Source organism: Borostomias antarcticus (genome assembly GCF_949987555.1).
Source record: "Borostomias antarcticus genome assembly, chromosome: 17".
Classification (NCBI taxonomy): domain Eukaryota; kingdom Metazoa; phylum Chordata; class Actinopteri; order Stomiiformes; family Stomiidae; genus Borostomias; species Borostomias antarcticus.
The window spans coordinates 7,437,389-7,458,540 of NC_140250.1; the positions used below are offsets into that span (position 1 = coordinate 7,437,389).

General features: G+C 43.9%; 1 protein-coding gene across 1 annotated transcript in view; it reads left to right on the forward strand.

Annotated features, from left to right (window-relative positions):
* Positions 1 to 1,270: 1,270 nt before the first annotated feature.
* Positions 1,271 to 21,152, forward strand: part of kcnip4a (potassium voltage-gated channel interacting protein 4a) — a gene marked incomplete at both ends in the record, with an annotated part of 226,658 nt that continues 206,776 nt past the window's right edge. The window contains one exon of the mRNA XM_084451720.1: positions 1,271 to 1,331. Within this exon, the coding sequence (XP_084307846.1) occupies positions 1,271 to 1,331 (61 nt within the window). The remainder of the gene's footprint in view (positions 1,332 to 21,152) is intronic.

Below are 21,152 nucleotides of genomic sequence, written 5' to 3' on the forward strand. Positions count from 1 at the left end.
TGACAGAGGGGCTCAAGTAAGAGATAGAGAGTGTGTTCCCCCAGGTCCTGGGCAGAGCTGCAATCCCTTTTTATTTGTTACTTAGCTGATGAAAGCTGCTCTAGAAAGCAAGGTGAAGCAAAAACCAGCTTGTAAGAAACCTTGTCTGTCTGTATGTCTGTGTGTGTGTGTGTGTGTGTGTGTGTGTGTGTGTGTGTGTGTGTGTGTGTGTGTGTGTGTGTGTGTGTGTGTGAGTGTGTGTGTGTATGGGTACAGGAGGCAGGTATAGTCAGGAAACCAATTCGTCTTTATGTCTGTGTGTGTGTGTGTGTGTGTGTGTCATCATCGGATTCGATGGACAACCATAAGCGTGTGTGTAGGTAGGTATGTACTGTAGGCTACTTTATTAATCCCTGGGGGGAAATCGCACAAATATATGCTGATGTGGTGAAAAAGTAGGACATAATTCACCCCAGAACGTTGGGCCAGGGAGACGTTGGGCCAGGGAGACGTTTGCCTGCGGTGGTTTCCGCCAAAGTCTCTCCTCTTCCTCCTGCATCAATACCTATTAAAGCCACACCGTTGCGTGTGTTGATAAATTACAGTGTCAGTCTCATGATTCCTACTAGAAATCCATTGGCACTTCACTGAAGTCCAATCAGATCTATTGTGGTAGTCCTTTTGATTGTATGATGATCATCATTATTACAGGAGAGACTGTAATGGTCGGAACAGTTAAAGGACAGGTGTGTGTGTGTGTGTTCAATATGTTGTTCTCTGCTAGTGAATGGAGAAACATGTATGTTTCCATAATATGTAGCCTACATATTATATTCTGTCCTGTGTTTTTGCAGTTGTTGAATGTATAGGAGGTAAAAAGCAAGGGTATTCTGTAGACTAGAGGACCTGACCTGATTCATGGCTGGATATTACATGTTTATGCATGCCAGCCAATAAGAAGACCAGCAATGGGCGACTTACACAGTAGCCTATCTCCATTCTAGCTCAATTTAATGAAAACAAGGCAGATTAAATTGTCTAATTTAGGCAGGCTATGTTTAAGATCGTATAGCCTAATTGGAATAAAACATTGCTGACAGCACCTCTAACTCATTAAACTCCGTTCGGCTCCTTCGTCCCTTGCCGTTTTGCTCGTGCCAGTGGAGAATACCACGCGCGAGATTCCAGCACTGTCGGACTCGTGCGCAGCCCACTGTGAAGCAACAACTCTGTCGCTCGAAACTCTTGGGAGGAAAATTGTTTTGAAAACAAAAGCATATTTGACAAAACAATGGATTCGAAGAGAGTGGAGAGCATTTCTGCCCGAGTGGAGGCTGCTAGATCTTCAACTGGTAGGACAGTATTTGCATGTTTATCGTCGCCTTTGGGTTGCCGAGTAGCGCGCCTAATGCGTGAAGTTTTTGCCAAACGTGCATGTTTGGCAAAACCATGGTTTTGAAATGTTGCGGATGTAAATTGCTGGTCATGTGTGTACTTTTGCCTTCACTGATATCAGCAAAATATGTTTCAAATATGTTGTTTTTAGAAAACGGTGCTACATTGCGGTTGGCAGCTCGTCCACCAAAATAGCTGCCTTAATTACATACACCTGTTCTACAGACCGCACTAATTAGGCTAGGCGGCTAGGAACTATGGGCTCCTGTTGCTAATGTTGATGCATCATGTTTGAGAGATGGAAGACTCTGACTTAATGCTGAATGATCATACTGGAAGGAGTGTCTTGTCTGTCTGTATTTCGGGGTATTGTATGTCGCCAACCAACTGGCTCTTCTGTCAGAAAGATACTGCAATCTCCGGACTTCCTTTAACTTGTTTATTATTAAACACGCGCGAGTGCGTGAAATAAACAGTAGGCTATAAATAACTAGACCTGAAGAAAATGTGATCTGTGGCCTCTCCCCAGCTCCAGGCTGTCTCCCCCGCCCTAGCCCTCCAGGTTGGTGTACTATTCTGGGCTATAGCCCGTTATACTGTACCACCCTGCCAGGAACCATTCATGGCCCCATTGACTTTTTTCATTCGGTACTGCAGACAATATTATTCACAGAATATAGTATATATATAGCCTATTAATATTATTAATTATTACAATATTATACTCACCGCAGTGAAGACAGTTTTTGAAAGATGACATTCTTTTCTCCAAGGTGGCTACACTTGCAGCCCCCCACCTTTTATATAAAACACTAGTTTTTGCACTTTAATAGCACACATCCACTGATATCCACTCATTGAACTGTTATGGTAGCCTGGCTTTGCAACCCTGATCATGTGATCTCTCTTCACTATACAGAAGCAGCATGTGATTAGGGTTGAAGGCTAGTGGATACCATAATAGCGCCATGCCCATGAGTGGTTATCGGTGGATATGAAAGTTTATTTTTATATAAAAGGTGGGGGGTTGCAATCGTAGCCACCTCGGAGAAAAAGGCTTTGATCTTTTGAAAACTGTCTTCACTTCGGTGAGTAACAAAATAATATTATCTGTAGGCCTACTAGATACGGTAATGTAGACCCGAGTGACAAAAGTTAATGGCGCAATGAATGGTCCCTGGCAGGGCGGTATACCGACCTGGACCAGGGCTACCCCAGCCCTGCCTCTGCCTGTGACTGCAGCCGCGGTGCCTGCCTATTCTCCAAAAATGTAGGTGACAAACTTCGTAGTCGCGACTCTCTCAAAAATGTGTTTTATTATGGGAAGACAATTGTAAGCTTGTATATCTATTTATAAATATGATCTCAAAGTTATATTTTCACTGGCCCGAGAGGCCATCATTTGTAGATTAGAGATGGCTTTCTTTGGTAGGCCAGACAGAGCATTGCAGTAATCCAGCGTGCTTGTGGCGAAAGCTTGATTAAGTCTTTCAGTGTCAGCCTGAGAGAGAAACAGTTGCACCTTGGTTTCTTAAGTGATGGAAAGATTTCTTGGTAATATTCTTGATGTGGGTTTTGAAATTAAGATCCGAGTCAAGTTTGACACCTAGGTTTTTAGCCTGGCATTTGGTGTCAAGTGCCAGAGTTTTGAAATGTGCAGATCATTTATTGTTTCTCTCTCTCAGCTTTTTCACCAGTGATGAGTAACCCTTTTATCTTGGTTTAGCTGGAGGAAATTGTGACATCCATACATTTACACTTTACAAGGCAGTTAATCGAGCTGTAATTACTGGGTGTTACAGAAATATAGAGTTGGGTGTCATCTGCATGGCAATGGTAGCGGATGCTGTGCTTCCTAATGACACTGCCAAGGGGCAGCATGAAGGTTAGTGTAGAGGCCTAAACCAATTTAGGACTGGACCGGAGAGGCCGACCTACTTCTCCAATCTTTCAATGAGGATCTTATGATCTTCAGTATCAAAAGCTGCACTCAGGTCCAGGAGGATGAGAACAGAGAGCTCAGTCAGTCTTTTTCCTAAAATCAACAGAATCAAATCGTCCATAAAACCATTCAGCACACCAGAAAGCACAGCTAATACAACAAGAACAGCTAAGACAGCAGGAGAGCCAGCATCAGGAAGAACAGCTTATACAACAAGCAGAGCTAAGACGACAGGAGGCACAGCGTCAGTTAGCAAAGCTAAAACTACAGAAGGAGGTAGCATCAGGAAGTGTAGTTAAGACAACAAGAGAGACACACATGAAGCACAGCTAAAACGACAGGAGGAACAGTGTCAGTTAGCACAGCTAAAACTACAGGAGGTGCACTGTCAGTTAACACAGCTAAAACAACAGGAGGAGAGGCAGGGTCAGTTAGCACAGCTAAAACTACAGGAGGAGAGGCAGCGTCAGTTAGCACAGCTAAAACAACAGGAGGAGAGGCAGGGTCAGTTAGCACAGCTAAAACAACAGGAGGAGAGGCAGTGTCAGTTAGCACAGCAAAAACAACAGGAGGAGAGGCAGCGTCAGTTAGCACAGCTAAAACAACAGGAGGAGAGGCAGGGTCAGTTAGCACAGCTAAAACAACAGGAGGAGAGGCAGTGTCAGTTAGCACAGCAAAAACAACAGGAGGAGAGGCAGGGTCAGTTAGCACAGCTAAAACAACAGGAGGAGAGGCAGGGTCAGTTAGCACAGCTAAAACAACAGGAGGAGAGGCAGGGTCAGTTAGCACAGCTAAAACTACAGGAGGTGCACTGTCAGTTAGCACAGCTAAAACAACAGGAGGAGAGGCAGGGTCAGTTAGCACAGCTAAAACGACAGGAGGCGCAGCATCATGAAGCACAGCTAAAACGACAGGAAGAGAGCGTCAGGAAGCACAGCTAAGACTGGAGGAGAGACATTATCAGTTAGCACAGCTAAGACAACAAGCACAGCTAAGACTACAGGAGGTGCAGCGTCAGTTAGAACAGCAAAAACAGGAGGAGAGAGCATCTGGAAGCACAAAACGACAGGAGGAGACAGCGTCAGGAAGCACAGCTAAGACAAATAGGAGGAGAGGCAGCATCACATGCAGAATTGCCTCAGGATATTGGTAGAAATTCCATTTGACCCTTTAAACTAATTTGTTTGAGTAATGATAGTCGGAAAGTTTGTTACAATTTTGGCTTTCTGCTTCCAAGTTTGTGGCTAGCATTTGTGTTGTTGGTTATACATTTATAACACTGATTGTTCAGTAATAATTTCTCATTTTGCCCTTTAAAGTGTAATGAATCAGTTGGAAAGTTGTAGTTCTTATTTTGGCTTTCTGCTTCCAAGTTCCAAGTGTGTGACGTGTGGCATTAGCGTTGGTTATACATTTAGAACACACATTTTTTAGCGAGAAATACTCATTAATATTGACGTTGATAGACCAATACGTGAATTCCATAGATGAGAGATAAGAGGTCATAGCCGCTCAAGTACTGTATGTTTTTGCCATGATTATCATGCATGATAATCATAATTGTAGCATGTGTTACAGTTGATACTGTATGCATTCCTCAAGCTGCTCTTCGCCCACTAACCTTAGTTACATGCTAATTGTCCTCATCTCCCAATGTTTGCTTAGACTGTTTGCATGCCTAATTGAGTCCTAATTAAAGGCAGCTGGAGTCAAATTCGTTCAAGGTGTGATTAGAATTGTGATGCCTTCACATTTCTCTAGCGGTTCTTCAGTGGTGTTGGCTGTGTGTCTCATTTAATTGAGCTGTTGGGTTGTGTTCTGCATAAGCATGTAACGGTAACCGCGGTTTTACGGTAACCGCAGTATTTTTTGGTCACGCGGTAACCTTGGGGCTGGCTCGGTAAAACCGTAGGCTAAACTCACTGTTCTGGACTGGTCAGATGTCTTAATTATATCAAGCTAACTATTGGCATCGGTGTGCTTATCGGTGTCATTTATTCAGTTTGAGTAATTTACGATCGAGCTAGCTAACCACCTTTAGCTCAATTGGCTCAGTTGCCGGTTAGCGATGAGAGGGGGAGTCCCAGACCAGCTGATAACCCTCCGTTGCGGGTTGGGGGGATGCAACGGTCGGCTAGGATCCTGCCTCTCATAGCTAACCAACAACTGGTCACGTAGGGCGCATGTTCAATCCACACTAGTCACGTAGCTTTCCGTTGCCCTAGAGGTCCACCCGTATGTGAGCGCAACAGAGGATGCCTGGGATAATTCACTGACAACTTTTGCCTTTTCCTGCTCATAAAGATTTGGCACGATCTTCTCAGCAAAGTGGGTGCGCGACGGGATCTCGTAACGTGGCTCAAGAACATCCAACATATGTTTAAACCCCTCGTTTTGCACAACGGAATATGGCCTCATGTCTGCAGCTATAAACACCCCAATAATACCATTTGTAATAGCTTTAGCCCGGTCGGATTCTTTAGCTAAGGGCTGCTTAAATGCCGTGGTGATGAGCGGTTGTTGAGCAGGAGGTTTTTCAAGCTCTTCAGCTCCTCCGCTAGCCATGTCTACCACTGGCAGCGCCTGACTAGTGTGGATTGAACATGCGCCCTACATGATCACGTCGCCTACATCCTTTTTTGTTTTATTATTTTTTATAAACCTATCTGCGGACCACATGCGTGCCGAACCGTAGAGAGATTTTCTGTAACTCGATGTCAGAACCATCTAGCCTAGATCTGCACCCCCCCCCCCTCTTGTCCTCCCATCGTTTCTTTCCATTCTCTCTTTCCTCATCTCTTCTTCATCTCTTCTTTCTCTTCTACAGACCTCCACATAGCCACAGACCTCCTCTATCACTGCTCAACACACCATCTATACCCACAGACCCCCTCTATTACTGCTCAACACACCGTCTATACCCACAGCTCCTCTATCACTGCTCCACACACCATCTATACCCACAGACCTCCTCTATCACTACGGAATAGTGGTGCAACGGATCGTCGTTGATCCGTGATTGTAAGGAATGCAGAAGCACTTTAAATTAAAAGAAAAAACTGTACACATCAGAAATGTGTTTAATAAATGCTATGGTGTTTTTTTTCCAAAGTACTAATCTTCTTCCTCTTTAAATTCTGTGTTTTAAAACTGTGTTTAATACCGTGATATACCGTACCGTGGACCTTGATACCGTGATATTACCGTACGTGAGTGAGTTCCGTACCGTTACATGCTTAGTTCTGCAGCTCTCTTTCATTACTGTGGAAGAGGAAACAGGAACACACTGTCTTCACTTGCTCAACAAATCCCCATTTAATTTAAAAGTTTGGCACATGACGTTCAGGTGTATCATACTGTATACCTGAAGGTCATGTACCGAAACGTTGTATATCATTAAATTGGATTTGTTAAGCAAGTGTAGATAGTGTGCAGGTTGTTCCTGTTTCCTCATACTCCACCTACGCACCTGTCACTGATATTTGGTTAGATGTGAATGTGAAAGAGAAGGCTTTGATTTTGTCCCAGCAGTAATAGCCTATACTACTTTATTACATCTTTGTTTTGTAAGGCCTGTTTATTCTATGTATTATAATTATGCTTTTGTTGTTTTTATCGTATTTTGTTTTGTTCTGTAAAGCACTTTGTAACTGTTTTGAAAAGGGCTATTACAATAAAAATGTGTTTATTATTATTATTATTTACGTCATCTTTACAACTTACAACTCAACTGGCAAGGCAAACTGAACATGTGCAATACAAAACAAAATGCTAGGTAATGATAGCAATTTACATGTAGTTGTACAGTATTGTGTGTTTCTTGAGCATTTCTCATATCTCCATCTTTGTTCACCTTATCTTAGGGCGATGTCAGGCACCCTGTCAGGCAGGGCGACGTTTATCCCTTTAAACTCTCCAGATGGTTTGGCCTAGGGGTTTTCAGTCATAAACCTCGGTCTGTGCTATCTCACTCACAGGTCAGCTACTGATCTGACAGAGAATCAGAATCACAGTTTGTTTTATTTCCGTTGCAGTTTTTCAACATACTACAAATTTGCTTTCGGGCTTGGTGCATAACATGGAGGTGCAGGGACGAGACCGGACAATGAAAAGACAGTATAAGGAGCAGTACAAAATGAGAGAAGATTTAAACAAAACAAGAACAAATAAAAAACAATATACAAAGTGTAGTGCGGTCAGTGTATAAACAGTGAGTGTGTGAAGTGTAATGTGTATGTGAGTGTGTTATACATATACATGTGGTGTGTGCGGCATGATGTGTGAGTGTGGTGTGTCCTACTGTCCTACCTCGACGGTGGCCCTGTCATTTATTAATCCATTCAAGTATTGATTGGTTAAGACAGATGTACATATTCATGTTTGGGGTGTGTCTAGCACAGCATAAATAGTAATGCTCTGTGTACCTTATGATCACGATTGTGGGGAACTTTGGACCTAACAGCGCACACTGTTATGCTATGACATTCTGGTCAGTGATCCTGTATACAGGATTGGGGAACCGATATTGCCTGGATTTGTTTCTGCAATGCTGGATTAAGACTAGGGCTTTGTTGGAAAAGAAATAATGTGACCAAAATGGTCTCATTCAATGACCACCTGACCAGAGTGATGGATAGGAGTTCCTTGTTTGTGAGTGGTGAGATATTGATGAGCGTCCTTGAGAATTGATGGGATTCCCCTGTCCTAGACTTGGTTTCCCAGGCTGTACGCTGTCATCTCATATCTGTCATGCTGGTTTGGCATTTTTTACTGCATTGCACCAGTAGGCTTTGGGCGGGGGACTTCCGGTCAGATATCTAACCTTGCACTCCCATCAACCCTGGCACCATTGCTCTTCATGTTACATAAGTAGCAGAAATTCTATTATGTCAACTGGGAATTCAAGTGCCGCATGCCCAACCCACATGTCAGTACGCTGCCTGTGGCAATCTACTGTATCGCTTCCTCTTTTGTTGCTCCCTCTCTCTCTCTCTCTCTCTCTCTCTCTCTCTCTCTAGTGATGCAGTTAATGCTCTTTCTCTCTCCTCTCTCTCTCACTCACTCACTCATTTACAAACTCACTCATTCACAAACTCACTCATTCACAAACTCACTCATTCACAAACACTCACTCACTCACTCACTCACTCACTCACTCACTCACTGTCACTCACTCACACACACACACACACATAGACACACACACACACACACCTTCATCCACATCCTTTAGGACCTCTTGAGATTAAATATAATCTCCAGGTCATTGCAGCAGCCTCCCATTCCTGCGGCCCTGGGTCCCGGGGGGGAGGGGCTTGACTCTCTGACCATCACGCTCGCTCAGAGCAACATTGGAAACTTAAACAGTCCGTTCTCATTATATACCCCCTCAAGCATTATCCTCTAGTCCTGTTATATTGAGAGTCATGGGGGAATGTGACAATTCTAGCAGTGTGATTTCACCTGTCACTTTCTCCTCTGTGGAAGAAGTGAGTGAAGAAACTTAGTTCAGCACCATGGCCAGCTCCTACAGTTGCTGTCACAGTTGCAGCTAACTCAAATCAGGCATGACATGGCAATAAAGAAGAAGAAAAAATCATTTTAGTTATAGCCCTCAAGGCCTACTGTTGATGTACATTAAAACATGAGCTTCTAGGGGTTAATGCCTTTAATGGTGCAGTTAATGCTTGTTTTTAAGTAGGCGATGAGAGAATGTTGAAGCATCTTGTGCTTTTTGCTCGACTTTCACTTTATGAAGCTGAAATTTGGAAAATACTCTAAGGGTGGATTCTATTAAAATCTCACAGTGGTGGTAATATTTTAATATAATTTACATTCAAAACAGTACAGGCTGCCCTGCTTATTGAACCACTATTGAATATTTAACAGCCTGCAGAACTTCTCTCATGCTTCGCCATTAAAACAGCACTGATGACAATGTAAGTGATGAACAGGAAGGATGAAAAGAGAGCACATTATTCACCCAGTAGATGCCAGTGAGGTTGAACAAAGTGTTAAGTCAAGAGGTCACCACCTTAAAGGGGAACAGTCACGCTTGTTTAAGTTAATATTTGGATTAAATGCTTAAATTCTGTGTGGAAGCCTTTTAAAAATCAGTCAGTGTAGCCGTTTCGCTTGGACTAGTTTGCCCTTTGAAGTTTTTCTGTGATTTCCGCGTTGACGTTTTCCGTGTAGGGAAATGGCTACACTGATGGTGATCTAAAAAAAGGCCTACACAGTTAATTGAATTGAACTGTGCCCATTTAACACTTTGTCTGAAGAAGATGGTCCAAGAACTTCTGTTACATATGCATCAGATGACAGAATGGAAGGCGGATAAAAAAACCTTGCTACATTAATCAATAATTAAAGCTATTGGTATTCACACACAGGTTTTTGCTAATTCAGCCAGTTAGCTGGTTGGTTTGGCCGTCCTCCAACCAGTGGTTGAGGCCTATAATCATCCCATTTCAAGTTTACGACTGCTGTCCTTAATAGTCTTACAGTTGCAAGATCTCAGCATTTAACTAAGAGTGTACGATACAATATGATATACTATATTATCCTCTTAGGGAAATCTGTCTTGGACTTCAATACTGCGCAATGCGCATGCATAGATTGCCTCATATACAGAAACAGAGAACACATATCCCACATAACACATATTGCACATAATACATATATTGCACATAACCCATATTGCATGTACCTCAGTGAAACCCCCCCCCCACCTTGACCCATTGCACAACCCCTCGACCTCACTTAACACCATTCAAAATCCTGATTGAGGTAGGTACAAATTAATGAAAATGTATTCATTTCCAATTGGGCGCTTGGTAATTAATACGTTTTAAACATTCATTTGTACATAGCTGGGGAGGTAGAGCGGCCCAGTGGGGTACATAGCTGGGGAGGTACAGCGGCCCAGTGGGGTACATAGCTGGGGAGTTAGAGCGGCCCAGTGGGGTACATAGCTGGGGAGGTAGAGCGGCCCAGTGGGGTACATAGCTGGGGAGGTAGAGCGGCCCAGTGGGGTACATAGCTGGGGAGGGAGAGCGGCTCAGTGGGGTACATAGCTGGGGAGGTAGAGCGGCCCAGTGGGGTAAATGGACTGCACTTATATAGCACTTTTCCACCCTAGCGGCACTCAAAGCGCTTTACAATGGCTGGAGATCTCAAGGTCCCTGGCTCAATCCCAGCTCCTGACAGTGTGCTGAAGTATCCCTGAGCAAGACACTGAACCCCAAAATTGCTCACGTGTGGCACATTGGCACAGTACTTAGTACAGTCGCCTTACAGCAAGAAGGTCCTGGGCCTTTCTGTGCAGAGTTTGCATTATCTTCCCTTGATGGCAAGGGTTTCATCCCAAATAACCCAATACGAAAAACATGCAGAAGAACAGATACTCTTCAGTCCGGTCCCTGACCAAGACTCAGACTGAGCACTTGGAATTGGTCCCCGGTCGCCACTGACAAGGCTGCCCACTGCTCCTGACTGCCCCTGGAGGAGGACGGCTTGGATGAGTGAAATGCAGGGAACAATTTCCACCAGTGACCCCTGAAAATTTAATGTGTGTGTGTCACTGTGTTGCCTAATAAAGACCCTCCCCCCCCCTCAGTTTCTGTCATTTTATTTAATTTAATAAACACATGACTGAGTGATGAACTTAGACCACTGACTGACTGAGTGATGAAGTCAAATTTTGCAGTTTTCAGTCATGTGACTGCTCCGGGCGTCTGGCAGGCAAAACAATCAAAGTTCAAACATGGCGGCAAACACTGGAAACTCTAAAGCACTACTGCACAAGCCAGTCAAAATATGAAAAACAAAGATATACAAACAAACTGCAAGTCTTGGGCAGTTGTGACCCATATACAGCATCCGCTGTATATTTGGAAATAGCTACGTCCCTGCTGAAGCTCAACTTTCTTCGGAAAAGTCTACATATATAGCCTACCGTGGGGAGAATCTATCCCTTTAAGCTGCTAAAATGAAGGCGTACAAACTGTTCAGGGCTGAGTTTCCAGAGGCATCGTAGCGCTACGTTCATCGTAAGCTACGGCGTTCATCGTAGCGCTATGATGAACGTAGTGTTACGATGCCTCTGGGAAACGCAGCCCAGTATTTTAGATCAGGGTGGGTCAATAATGCTATTGTTTGGGTGGTGAAGGACAAGACATTATTTATTCATTGTCATTCAAAGTGAAGGTGAGTGCAAGGTGCTGTTGGTTCTATGGGGGGTCAGTGTAGCATAGTGGACTAAGCTAATGTTTACTGCGGTAAGGCTTTCTAGGACAGTAGTGCCATGGCGGTAATGTTTTGGTCAGATAAGACAGAACCTTGTGATATAAATGTACGATAAACATTTTCCCAGTGGCGCAGCAACTATGTGGCATTTAGTATAACTGGTAAAAGTTGTTGAGTTGTCGATGGCAGGCAATGGAAGAAGGTGGGCGTTCCCATATGCTGTGACGTCACATGAAAACTATGAACGCATGGTCCAGCCATATACTACTTTTGACCTAGTCTTGTTCTTGGATATTTGCCACCATATTGTCATGAAAACCTTTCTGTGTTGTTTAATGCCCAGACAGCTTGTCACTGCTCAGCGATCCCTCTGTGTAAAGAGCATGCTGCCAGCATTACAGTGCAAACATGAATGTGTTCTCCAAATTGCCCAGCGATTAATGCCAATATCTCTGTGTATAATGGAAGGTGGACAAGAACTACAGAGTTGGTGCCACTTCAGACAAGACATGTATGATCAGTAGTTTTGTGTACTAGTCAATGTAGATTGTGCAATTATTAGATAGGGACAGGGTGGAGGGTGGAATCGGGGAGGTAAGTAGGGGTAGGGTGGGGAATTAGAGACTTGTCATCTACACTGAGTGTAAAAAAAACATTAGGGACGCCTTCCTAATACAGCATCGCCACCCCCCTTCTGCTGTTTGGAACAGCCTGGTGGTTTGGACTCAACAAGGTGTTGAAAACGTTCCATGGGGATGCTGGTCCTCTAGAGTCACACGCCACAAAACATGGGTAGAGGGGCTTGGCAGCACATTAGACTACCTTTCAAATCCAGCTGCATTTGAACATTATTTAATCAGAAGCGTATATTCAGGACTAAATGAAAAACTCATTTGGGTAATACACTTTGCCGTTTGTGTAATAAAGACCTCCGTGAAGTGAGAGTTAACATGGAATAATCTCCAAGTAAATCGTCTGGCACCTTGTGTGCCAGACAATTTTAGCCTTATTCTTTCAGCTGCAACCCCAGCAGGTCGTGGTATGTTTCAATGAATCAATGCTAAAATACTGGGTTGCCACTTAAACAATATACAATGATACTCATTGTGTGTGAGTAAGTACAAAAATGTATTTACTTTCTCTACTGTTGCTGCCACCACCCACTGACAGGCCACTGTCTACCCATCAATTGAGTGGAAGAAACCTCATACACAGCTGGCATGTCATTTGCGGTTGCTGATCAAGGATTAAAAATACATCATTTACATTTAGTATTTTCTCCAGTGGATGCCTTAGATGACCAAGATGCAGTGCCTGTATTTCCAGAGAGCTTTCTGTCTTTACACAGATAGTTGAGAGAGTGTGGATACTTGGCTGTAATTTATGTATCTTTAATTGCCTGCTAATGGTGACAGTCTGCTCTGCACATGTGAGAAATAACTGCTTCAAGTGCTCTCTATCCAAAAATGAATCACTTGTTTCCACTGCTTAATTGCTTGCTTCCATTGGATTATTAATTCTGCAGGGAGAGACAGATCTTCCTCCCCCTGAGTCTATAGCCTCCACTTCTAGGCCAAGATGATTACAAGGGATAAATAATTATACTTTATAAATATAATTATACTTGCTGTAGCTCAGTTGGTAGAGCGGGTCGTTCAATGATCGGCGGTTCGAATCCCAGCTCCGACTGTCCACATGTCGAAGTGTCCTTGAGCAAGACACCTAACCCCAAATTGCTCCCGATGAGCAGGTTAGCACCTTGCATGGTAGCTACTGCCATTGGTGTGTGAATGTGTTGTGAATGGGTGAATGAGAGGCCATTGTAAAGCGCTTTGAGTGCCGCTAAGGTGGAAAAGCGCTATATAAGTGCAGTCCATTTACCATTTAACCTTAATTCAAAAAGGAATATTGCCATGATCAGTATCATTAAATCCATTGTAGAAAACATAACATGCAAATATTTGTAATGTGCATTGCCATACTGTACCTTGCTCAAATCGGTTTCACAGTGCAGACGCCCTAAAGATCTGTGAGTCATACATCCCATGTTTTTGCTTAGGTTCTCCGCATCACCCACAGCTTACATGAAACTACCTGTAGCAACAAAAAACAAGCCTAGTGCATAGTCTGCCAGACAGTAACCACACAACTTTGACGTGTTGCGTTGGCAGTGGCTTAAGCAGCTGACAAAGATAAGCCATTCCCTCCCTGAGAATCTGTAGACTATATTTCAGAAGCTCATCAGGGAAAGACAGAGTTTTGGCAGCCTGTAAAAACTCTTGCCTGCCTAAAAGAGTCCCTCAATATTTGTGCCTGCCTAAAAGAGAGTGATGCCATTTTTCAAGATAATTGTTTGGCCAGTAGGCGGTACTTAACACGTGTTAAGAAGGTGATATACCCTGGTAAAAACTGGACCACCGTTGTGACACTGAAGACAGGGATACACCTGAAGTTACCCTGCTAACCCTCAAACCCTGCTTCGTAGTATAGGCCTGTGAGCTTCCAAGGGTGGACTCGACCCAAGGAGAGCTTTTTTGTTGTTCAACTAACGCTAACCTGAAGCACTTTTGAGTTGCCAAAACTAACCCTAGCAGACAAATGAAAATATTTTGCTAAAAAAGAACACGTGCCTCAGAATAATTAAATCTATGAATTTAATACATTTAACATCTGTCATGTATGTGATACTGTATTCCTGTGTTATGGTATTTTAAAATAACATTGACACTGCCGGCTGCTAGTACAGTAGCCTGCTGTGACGCTGAGGCAGAGTGACAACTGTCGTTTTTACCTTAGTGAGTATTGTATTAATATGTTTTTACCATAGTGAGTACCGTAGTAGTGTGTTTTTACCATAGTGAGTACTGTAGTAGTGCATAGTGAGTACCGTAGTAATAATAATAATAATAAACTTTTTATAAAGCGCTTTTCAAAACAAAGTTACAAAGTGCTTTACAATGTCAGGATAAAAATGCAATCAGCTAGATAAGTAACAACAATCAATAACAAACACATTACAGAAGCAACAAAAGAAAAAAATAACAAAGATAACAATAAAAATAGGACAATCGAGAATCAGAAGGAAGGATGAAAAAGATGGGTAGACACTACAGGAAGGCCTTGGAAAACACGTTTTCAGAAGAGATTTAAAAGAAGATAGCGAGGCTGATAGCCTCAGGTTCTCAGGCAGGGCATTCCGTAGCTTAGGTAGTAGTGTGTTTTACCATAGTGAGTACTGTAGTTGAGTGTTTTTACCATAGTGAGTACTGTAGTAGTGTGTTTTTACCATGGTGAGTACTGTAGTAGTGTGTTTTTACCATAGTGAGTACCTTAGTTGTGTGTTTTTACCATAGTGAGTACCGTAGTAGTGTGTTTTTACCATAGTGAGTACCGTAGTAGTGTGTTTTTGTCACTGGATTTTACCCAACACATCACCTAGCCAACCCACAACCATGGCCACACCCTTGACCTAGTGATTGCAAAGGGCCTGACTATTGCTGTCTCCTCTACCAGTGACCTCGTTCTCTCCGACCATTTCTGTATCTTCTTCACTGCATTGGTTCCTAAAGTCTGAACACATTGTCAAGAAATGTTTTCTTACCTCTGCAGTAGCTGATAGTTTTAGAGAAGGAATGAACACAAACAGTTTATCAACTCCAGAAGTGGGGCCCTCACGTAATATTGAAGACTTAGCAACCAACTTTAACACCATTGTAAGGGCAGCCTTGGATTCTGTAGTTTTTGGATTCTGTAGATTCTGTAAAACTCCATTGTGGATTGAGGAAATTAATAAACTAAAGAGAACCTGCAGAAGATCTAAGCATATATGGAGAAAGACCAAGCTGCAGGTCCACCATGATATTCTCTAAGAACATCTTTCTGCCATAAGGCAATAAGAAATTCAAGGAAAGACCACTTGTCAAAATTGATATCTATCAACCAAAATAATTCAAGAGTGCTCTTTTTAACGATTGATAGCCTAATAATTCCTGCCGTAAAAACCGGATAATCTGCTCTCTACCTCCAAATGTGAGGAATTTGACATTATGAATATAGGAGGAATAAGTAGTCCATGCGTCTTGCTGACTGAACCTCTTCCTCCATGTAATGGACATGGGCTTGTTTACACTGGTGGACACAGAAATGTTGAGAAAAGTAGTATCCCAACTCAAGTCCTCCACATGCCCGCTGGATCCTATCCCCACCAATTTTTGTGCGTTGGCTGTAAGCATGGAGCAGTATGGAGAGCAAATGTCTGATTGTCCATATGTCCTGGCATTGTTGACCTGCAGTTCTATGTTGCTACCACAAGAGGCAGTGGTCCCAGAACATTAAAACAAAAAGACTCCACAGATTTCCCAGGTCAGCGGTGGCCGAGTGGATAGTGCTCTGCCTAGCACAGCAAAGATTGTGAGAAAGACTAGTATTTTATATACCATCAATATGTCTGGCTGTTGCGTCTACGGGTGTACAAATCGGCGCTCTAGTGGCAAACTTTATTTGTTTCAAGAGGAAACCGGCCTTTTCAGAAATGGAGTCACCTGTGGCTACAAGCCATTAAGCGTTTGTGGTGCCCATTTTATATCAGGTAAGTTATTTTGACTACCTGGTTTCACTGGAATGTCCTGGACCTGGCCTGGTTTCAAAACTATTTTTGACTCTGTGTCTTATGACATTCTAGCCATTGTTAATGACTCCCTGTCTACAGGCAGCTTCTCACCAATACTCAAACCTGCTTTGGTGAGACCCGTTCTGAAGAAAAACAACCTAGACACTTCAGTTCCTAGCAATTTTAGACCAACCTCCAACCTTCCCTTTTTGAGTAAAATTCTAGAAAAGATTGTTTTCAAACAGATTAATGATTTCCTAGCTACAAGTTCTACCTTTCAACCTTTTCCAGTCCGGCTTTCGCGCCCATCATGGCACAGAGACTGCATTAATCAGAGTTTTAAATGACCTCAGAACTAATGCTGACTCCAAAAAGTTCTCTGTTCTCATCCTCCAGGACCTGAGTGCAGCCTTTGATACTGTAGATCATGCGATCCTCATCAAAAGACTGGAGAAGTGGGTTGGCCTCTTTGGTCCAGTCCTAAATTGGTTTAGAACCTAACCGGTCGTGATTTCTTCGTTGCCCTTGGTGACCACAGCTCAGAAGAGATTCCTATGACCTGTGGGGTGCCTCAAGGATACATCCAAGGACCTCTACTCTTCAGCCTGTACATGCTGCCCCTTGGCAGTGTCTCAGGAGGCACAACATTAGCTACCATAGCTATGCAGATGATACCCAACTCTTTCTGTAACACCCAGTAATTACAGCTCGATTGACTGCCTTGTTAAGTGTATTACGGATATAAATGTATGGATGTCACAATTTCCTCCAGCTAATCCAAGACAAAACAGAAGTACTGATCATTGGTGAAAAAACTGAAAGAGACAAACTATCTGCACAGTTAATTACTATAGTTGAGTGTTTTTATCATAGTGAATACTCTAGTAGTAGTGTGTTTTTACTGTAGTGAGTACTGTAACTGTGTTTTTACAGTGGTGAGTGCTATAGTTTAGTGTTTTTACCCTAGTAGTGAGTACTGTAGTTGAGTGTTTGTGCCGTCGGGAGTACTGTAGTTGAGTGTGTGTACAGTCGTCTCATTTCCCTACAAGGGAAGCCATCGGAGCCCTGCCGCGTTGCGCTGCTGTCGTAGCTGGCCACGTGACGGGGATGCAGAGAGGGAAGGTATCTTTGATAACCTCCCTGTGTGCAGCCTCTCCTGCTCTCTCTCGAACAGGCTGGCCCCAATCTGTCAGACCGCAGAGGTTCAGAAGTTGATACTGTACATTGGATCAATGATCTGAGAGGATGTGTGCACAAACTCTCAAGTCTTATTATTCATAGAGAGAGGAATAATGGAAGTGTAAGAATTGTTTAGAATCTTTCTCTGTGGTCAAATCAATATGCGTTTAGATGATTTGAGTGACTGAAAGATTACGTCAATAAATTAAACAAAAATCATTGAGCTTTGACTGATCAGTCAGCTGACTTTCAGAATGTAAATCTCTTTGTCTTTTTCCATCAGTATCACTGAACTGTGTGTTCTTGGGTGAGTGAAAGCAATGTTCTTACTTCATGACATGATTGTTTTCTAGTTTCTGATACTTCAACTTGACTGTTTTGGAGCTTCGTCCTCTAGTGGGTCATCAATATCATATCTGCTGAAAAAACTCCAGATCAGCCATTCTCTGCTACTGTACCTCTATGTCCTTCAGTGATTCTTTGATTACCTGCATGCTGCCTCCTGTACATCAAGGCCCCGCTCAGATTAAATGCAGTGGAGAACTTACCTTGTTCGCCTCCTCTCCTCCATGTTGGCTTTGGTGCCAGCTTTTGTTATTCCCACCGGGAGTCAGGGTGGGAAGCATCTGTTAAGATGGCCGTCTTTCTCAGGACTCCAGCCAGAGACGAGGGGGAGAGAGTGGGAGATGACAAGGGAGGGAGATGGAGAGAGGGAGAGAGGGAGATGGAGAGAGGGAGATGGAGAGAGGGAGATGGAGAGAGGGAGATGGAGAGAGGGAGATGGAGAGAGGGAGATGGAGAGAGGGAGATGGAGAGAGAGGGATGGAGAGGAGGGAGATGGAGAGGAGGGAGATGGAGAGGAGGGAGATGGAGAGGAGGGAGATGGAGAGGAGGGAGATGGAGAGGAGGGAGATGGAGAGGAGGGAGATGGGAGAGGAGGGAGATGGGCAAAGAAAATGACAGAGATGGGGAGGGAGATGGGAGAGAAAGAGAGAGGGAAGGAGTGGGAGATGGAGAGAGACAAGGAAAGAGAGAGTGAGATGGGGAGGTATTTAGAGGGAGAGGGGGATGGGGAGAGAAAGAGAGGGAGGGAGATGGAGATGAAGGGAGAGAGAGACCGGCGACAGTGAGATGGAGAGAGAAAGTACGAGGTGGGTAATAAAACAAAATGACTTAACAAGGCGTAGCGTGAGACTGAGATTGTTGGAGAGATGGAGAGTAAGAGAGAGAGGGGGGGGGGGGGGAGTGGTGGAGCCCCAGTCTCAGCGTGGCGCGTTGGTAGAGATACCCACGCGGGGCGGGATAGAGAAAGAACAGACGGCGTTTGTTTATGATCGCCGAGGGCCAGAAGGAGAAATGGACGGCCTTTCGTGTTTTGATCTCCTTGGATGCTCTGCCAAGCAGGCAGCGCCAGCCAGGCAGCAGAGCTGGTCCTCGGGACTGCTACATGTAGGTCTGGCCTTTTCCAGCAGGACTGTCTGTGCTTCGGACAGTTCATAATCAGCATCCTCTGTGTTCTCTGAGGTAAAGTGAAACTTGTGTTGCAGGAAGAGCGTGACTCGTCAATTTTTCTCTCCCTGTACAGCTGTTTTCCTGCAGGACTGAAATGTCACACTGACTGACCCAAGGCCATGTGGCGCTAATGCACCGTGACATGCTCATTGTCTCGCTCTTACACTCCTCCTTTGTCCCTGGCTTCATGTGTGCCGTGCTGCAGTCCAGATCTCATGATGGAACTAAATGTTCCCTCCTGTCCACCCCTATCTCTTTCATGTAGAGCTTGCATTGTGTAGCTGTAGAGCTTGCATTCAATTAAGTGTAATGACTGCTTGTAATGTCAACTTGCCTTTTGAGAGAGAGAGAGAGAGAGAGAGAGATAGAGATAGATCCACATTTGTGCCCAGATGCATCAGATATGTTTTCCAACTCCCACACGGGAAATTACTGATGTCTAATGGATGCCGCGTTTCAGACTGACTGAGTAAGCACATGTTTATCACAGGATGAAAGTAGTGGATGTCTTGGCGTGGTAAAGACTTGACTGGGGGGATATACAAGCTGGATTTATACAGCCCTCTCTTTAAAATCCGATATATATAGCATAGTCCCCACAGCAGTCTGCCAAGCCTGGGTTTTAATTATCTCCGTTAATGGCTTTGCAGAAGTGGTGTATAGTGCAGAATAGCGATAGGCCTCCATCTTATGGCTTATCAGTGTGCGTAGGCAGGAGGTAGCTCAGGAGGTAGAGTGGCTGGCTGGGGATCGCAAGGTCCTCCATTCGATCCCAGCTTCTGCCAGTGTGCTGAAGTGTCCTTGAGCTAGACATTGAACCGCAAAATCGCTCACGGTGCGGCACGTGGCGTAGGATCTAGTACCGTCTCTCCTCACAGCAAGAAGGTCTCTGGGCCTTTCTGTGCAGAGTGCATGTTCTCCCCGTATTGGCAAGGGTTTCCTCTCAAAGAACCGAATATGAAAAACATGCAGAAGAACTGATGCTCTTCAGTCCCGTCCGTGAGCAAGACCTGGACTGAGCACTTGAACGATGGCTGCCCACTGCTCCTGGCTGCCCCTGGAGGAGGACGGCTTGGATGGGAGAAATGGCAGGGAACAAATTCCACTGGCGACCCATGAAAATTACATGTGTGTGTGCTGTGTGCCGTGTCACTGCTCACTGTGTGTAGTGTGTGTCTGTGTCACTCTGGCCAAATAAAGACCCTCCCCACTCCTGTAATAAAAATGTAAAAAATTAGGCTACTTTCCCCCCTTCTTCACATAGGGACTTTTTATTGGAGACTTTGCATGTACAGTAGCTTAAGTGCATCGAGAATAGTTCTAGGTAACTTGCTTTTATGCGTGAAATCATGTCTCTTACTGTAAAAGGTTAAAGACCGGAAAACCGTGTTACAGCACACACCGCTGCCAAGTGACGGGGGTCCCGAAATGCTCTGGCTTTTGTTTAGCTGTCGCCTCCACCAACCAGGCCTCCACCCTTTGGTTATGTTTGACGGTATCTGATAGCGGATTGTTGGATAACATGCTGCTCTTTGACTTTGTTGTTGATCGTTCATTGCTGTTGATCATGTAAAACACATGCATTGTAGTGCAGATGGCTTTCTGATGCAGACTGTACCGCCTAAGATTCTAATAAATACCTTAAAATACCAAACCAATACGTGAGTCTGTCTGACTGAACAATCAGTTCTTGTTGGATGCACCCTGTGAGAACCCAGTCACACACAGTGCTCATTAGGCCATTGTTATTGAACTGTCAAACCCGGGAGCCCACTGTGAAATCTTAACACACAAATGAGCAAACCTCCGTCCGTATCCGTGTCTGTAGATGTAAGTATCGCTGTTTACATTTTCCTCAGGGAGTGAAAAAAGCTAATGGAGAAATGTGTGGTTCCTGACGGGGCATAAGGGAGAGCTCCTGCCACACTAACGCCCCGGATAGGCCGCTCACAATCTCTTTGATCCTTTGCTTCCTAAAGTTCTATTGTAATAGAACTTAATAGTCGTATTAGTTCTTTCTGACCTGAAAATGAGTTCTTTCTGACCTGAAAATTGGCCTGAAAATTGGCCTATCTGTAGGAACCATATGGATCCAGAAAGGATTCTAAATGAAACTTGAGATTAAACTGAAATGGGACTATTTTTGATTGATTGCCTTGTAAAGTATATTACGGATATAAATGTATGGATGTCACATCATTTCCTCCAGTTAAACCAAGACAAAACCGAGTCACTGGACTACTGCAATGCTCTACTGTCTGGCTTATCAAAGAAAGCTATCTCTAAACA